General features: G+C 35.9%; 1 protein-coding gene across 1 annotated transcript in view; it reads right to left on the reverse strand.

Moving 5' to 3' along the window:
* Positions 1-420: 420 nt before the first annotated feature.
* The window catches only part of SMPDL3A (sphingomyelin phosphodiesterase, acid-like 3A), a 32,465-nt gene continuing 27,397 nt past the window's right edge, over positions 421-5,488 (reverse strand). Inside the window, exons 7-8 of the mRNA XM_006834734.1 lie at positions 3,935-4,059; positions 421-738 (exon numbers count right to left, since the gene is read on the reverse strand). Coding sequence (XP_006834797.1) covers positions 421-738; positions 3,935-4,059 — 443 coding nt within the window. The remainder of the gene's footprint in view (positions 739-3,934; positions 4,060-5,488) is intronic.

Here is a 5,488-nt window from a genome sequence, read left to right on the forward strand (position 1 = left end):
AGACGGCACTTAACAACAACAACAACAGTCTTAGTATACATGCAAGGTTTTAACAAGAATGAATTAAGACGTTGAAAATCATATTAAAAATAATCCATCATACTTAGGAGAAGTCATTTGCTTTATTGAATAGGTGATAGTTTCAACAAGGATATAAATTGGATATAATTTGTAAACTGGTAGCTAGGATATTTACATATCCAAACAGCATTCTATTAACAGATAATTTAAATATATTAAATTAAATAAAAATTTGAATTGCTAAAGATATCAACATTTGGACATAGTAAAAAAAGAAAGCAAAACCAGAAATTCTGCTTGCCCATTTAATAACTCAGGCAGATTTACATAACAATGTCCACAAATTGATCTCAAAAAGAGAGCAACATTATATTTTCCATGAACACAGAATTTGAAATATTAGTACATGTGCTGTATGTAAAACTGTTTGAGACAATCTTTATAGGAACTATGATCAAGATTCATAATTGCACAAATTTGAAAGACTTTACACTTAGCATCACAAACTGCAGCACTGTCATAACTCACAAAGAAGTAATTGTAGTATTTTAGGAACTGCTTACTGTCCAGGATTGCAAATTGTTTAGCTAAACCATATAAACTCTTTGGCTGCAAATCTTCAATACCATAGGCCTGAGTCATGATGTACTCCAGCGTCCAGTTGGATTCTCCCTTCAGATTAGCCTCTGTCAGGTTCAGGTAATACTGCTGCATATCCTATAGTTAAAAACAATTATCAAAGCCTGGTTCACGTCTCATCATATAAAACACAACACAAAAAGAATTATTCAGATTTATGTAACAATCTTAACTCAGTAAAAGTTTCAGTCATTTGACAAGCAAATTGGTTTTATCTCCATTATAGAAAAAGCAATTAGAGAGATGCAAATCAAAACTACAATGAGATACCATTTCACTTTTATGATCAAAATAGAAAATAAAAAATGTTGGTAAGGATGTGGAAATTTAGAATCCTGTTCCATTGGTGGTGGAAATGTCAAATGTTACAAATGATGTGGAAAAGTTTGGCAAGTCTTCAAAAAATTAAAAAGAGAACTACCATATAATGCAGCAATTCTACTCCTAGGCATCCATCTATGCTCCATCAGCACTATTCACAGTAGGAAAAAAGATGGAAAGAACCTAAGTGCCCATCAACACAAGAAGATATAAACACAATATGGTATACAAATACAAAGGAATACTACTCAAACATAAAGAGGAAAAAGTCTTGATGCATGCTACAACATAGATGAACCCTAAAGACATTATTCTGAGTGAATTAAGACAGTTACAAAGGGAAAACACTGTATGATCTCACTTACATGATGTAATATAACTAGGTATATAGAGACCAGTGGTTATTAGTGGTTACATGGGGGCAGGAGATGGAAGGGAGAAGGGGAATCATTCTCTAAGTAGTAGTGAGTTTATGTCTATGGTGATGGGAATACTGATATTGATTAAAAGTAATGTCTACATAACTTGACTAATGTAACTGATATCACTAAGTTGTATACCAGAAAAAAGGTTAAATGGCAAATGTATGTTACAAAAATAAAAGCAACAACAAAAATGGAGGATTCAGTTGCTGATACTACTTAGGTACAAACAAACACCTTATGGTATTAGTTCTCTTGGCTCATGGTCACGGCTTTGTGGGACTATCCAGTCAACTGGTATAATACTGTTGTTAGAGTTTCTGATCCAACCATCAGTTCAGTAAGCAGTTGTTGTTGTTAAGTGCCATAGAGTCTGCACCGACTCATAGCGACCTTATGCACAGCAAAACGAAACAATGTCCAATCCTGGGCCAACCTCACTACTGTTGCCACACTTGAGTCCATTGATGCTGTAAGTAGTACCTGGGGTTTTAATAGTTTGCTAATGGCCTTCCAATATACAACAATTGGTCTCTATTAAATAAATCTAGAAAAAAATTGAATTAAATCAATAGAGACTTTGTTGTTACTGTAACTGCTATGTGACCTTACAATGAGCCTACAGAATAGTGTGGAAATATCCTATAGGGCTTCCTAGGCAGAAATCATTACAGAAGCTTCTCACCAGGACTTTTCCTCCCACAGAGCAGCTGGTGGGTTCAAAGTGCTGACTTTTCACTTAGCAGCTGAGTGTTTAACCATTGTGCCATCAGGGATCCTTAATAGAAATTTTAGTTGCAGCAAATTTTTCCATAATATATTAATGAAAGCAACAATTTCCCAAATTGAAGTAATCATAGCTAAACATCCAACTTTTGAAGTAGTCATAAGCTAATTGCCCAGAAAAAATGATTAAAGAATAAAGTCATGTACACACTCCAGAGAACATTTTCTACTAGGTAAAATGTCCGAGTCAGTATTTTTTTCTTTTTAAATTTTTGTTGCTAACATGTATGGAATATTTACTATGGACCAAAAATTTATCTAAGTGATTTATATATATTTGCCCATGTTAATCCTCACATCAGTTCAATGAAGTCAGTAAATACTTGAATGGCCATTTTACAGGGAAGTTGACTGGGACATCGAAATTAAGTCATAGCTTCTGAGATAATACGCTTCTAGAATCCACACTCTTAATCATTCTATTCTGGTGAAAAGGAATTAAGGTGCTGCCAAGTCTTTTCGAACTCATAGCAACCCTTTGCACAACACAGCAAAATACTACCCAATCCTTTGCCATCTTCTCAACTGTTGTTACATTTGAGCCCATTACAACTGTCACTGTGCCAATCATCTTCTTGAAGTCATCTATATATCTGTTATATCATGCCATGTAGTGAGATCCTACAGTGTTTTCCCTTTGTGATTAATTCACTCAGAATAATGTCTTTAGGGTTCATCTATGTTATAGCATGCATCAAGACTTTTTCCTCTTTATGCCTGAGTAGTATTCCTTTGTATTTGTATACCATATTGTGTTTATATCTTCTTGTGTTGATGGGCACTTAGTTTCTTTCCATCTTTTTTCCTACTGTGAATAGTGCTGATAGGAGCATAGATGCCTAGGAGTAGAATTGCTGCATCATATGACAGTTCTCTTTTTAATTTTCTGAGGAGTTGCCAAACTGTTTTCCACATCAATTGCAACATTTGACATTTCCACCAGCAATGGATAAGGATTCTGATTTTTCCACATCCTTACCAACATTTGTTAGTTCTGTTTATTTTGATCATAGAAGTTAGATGGTATCTCATTGTAGTTTTGATTTGTATCTCTCTAATTGCTCTTTCTAAGGAGCTCTGGTAGCGTAGTGGTTACGAAGCGGGCTGTGAACCGCAAGGTCAGCAGTTCAAAACTACCAGTTGTTCCATGGGAGAAAGATGAGGCATTCTGCTCCTGTAAAGATTTACAGCCTCGGAATCCTGTACAGGGTTGCTATGAGTCGGAACCGACTCCACGGCACACAGCCATCATCAGCCAACTGCTTTTTTCTATAATGGAGACTCATATAACCAATTATCATTTGCTTGTCAAATGACTAAAACTTTCATTAAGAATGCTTCACAGTTCAAACCCACCCAGAAAATCCTCAGGAGATAGAATCTTCTTCTAAAAGTTCAGTCTTATAAGTCTTATGGAGCAGTTCTACTTTGTGCCCATGGGGTTGCCATGAGTCAATGGGCATCAACGGCAACATGGCCTAGTGGTCAAGGTCACTATGTGCCAAGTTCACAGATAAACCAAGATTGAGGATATTCTAAGCAACAGTCTCCCAAAAGTTGAGCTCATAAAACCATACTTAAAATGTGCTGACAAATAGTCCAAACATAAGAAAAAAGAAATTCTGAGATACAAGTATAAAATAAAACTTATAATAGTGATGTTTATAAAATTTAACTAAGAAACCAATGGAAATGGCAAAGACATGCATAAATATGAAGTCAACTCTAAAATTGTGCCAACTTACCAATAATAGATAATCACGAGGATCATACTGAAATAATCTGACACCAGGATTATTGGTTTGCTTTTCTAAAACACTCTTTACTGGAGTAACAGCAGGAGCCACAAACAGAGAATTTATTGGATTTCCTGGAAAAAAATAAACATATATATATATATAAAACAAAAGCCGAAATTTAACTATACTACAAATAGTCCTGGTGTGGCACTGTTGGTTAATGTGCCAGACTGCAAAGCCATTTGAACTGCAAGGTTGGAGGTTCACACTCACCAGCTGCTCCTTGGAAACCCTATACAGGGTCACTATGGGTCACGATCAACTCGACGGCACTTAACAACAACAACAAATAAAAACAAAGTTCAAATTAAGAGATAAAATCACATGCCAAATTATGTATAATCATTGATACGAAGTGATTGGTAAGAAGCATCTGTAAAGAGAAATTTTTTAGAAAATTGGGGATTTTTTACTATGCACTGGTATTAGATAAAGCAGACCTGGTTGTGCTGTGCAAAAGTGTTGGGCTGCTAATCACAAGATCCACAGTTCACAAACACACTAGCTAGTCTGAGGAAGAAAGATGAGGCTGTCTGCGCCCATAAAGATTTATATAGCCTTCCAGTAAAGATCTGTAGCCTTGGAAGCTGGGCAGTTCTACTCTAACCTATAGAGGTGCCATGCATTAGAATAGACTTGATGGCATTGGGTTTGGTTTTGGTTTGGCTATTGGATAATACCAAAGAATTATTATTTATTTAATTATCTAAGTGAAACACTACTTATTGTAACAATGTGTAGAGAAGTACTTAAATTGGAATTATCTAATGTTTGAGATTTACTTTAAAATATGTAAAGCAATGCAAATCAAAACAACAATGAGATATCATCTTACACCAGTGATAACAGCAAAGATCAAAAATGTAGAAGACAATAAATGCTGGCGAGGATGAGGATTCGGAGAGACTGGGACCCTCCTACATTGCTGGTGGAATTGCAAAATGGTCGAACCACTCTGAAAATAGTATCGTGCTTCCTCAGAAAAGTTGGAAATAGAAATACCTTATGATCCAGCAATTCCTCAACTTGGTATATATCCACAAGAAATATGAGCCATAATATAACTAGACATATGCACCCCAATGTTCATAGCAGTACTATTTACAATAGCAAAAAGATGGAGACAGCCTAAGTGCCCATCAATTGAAGAATGGATAAAACAAACTTTGGTATATACACACGATGGAATATTATGCTACCTTGAAGAATAACAAGGAAGCTGCAAGCCCCTGCATAACATGGATGAACCTTGAGGACATTATACTGAGTGAAATTAATCAATCACAAAAGGAGAAATAGTGCATAGGACCATTATTGTAAAAGCTTAAGAAAAACTACCCACACTAAAAGGGGAAAAAAAAAGAATCTTTGTTGGTTATTAGGGTATAGGGGGTGGGGTGAGGGGAGGGAGGAGAAGGTGGAGCACAGGGTAGGGAATAGACACAGGATAGTTAGTTTGGGTGCTGGGGGTGGGGAGGGCAGCAATACACAAGAAGGGGG

This window comes from Chrysochloris asiatica, unplaced genomic scaffold (assembly GCF_000296735.1).
Source record: "Chrysochloris asiatica unplaced genomic scaffold, ChrAsi1.0 scaffold00013, whole genome shotgun sequence".
Classification (NCBI taxonomy): Eukaryota; Metazoa; Chordata; class Mammalia; order Afrosoricida; family Chrysochloridae; genus Chrysochloris; species Chrysochloris asiatica.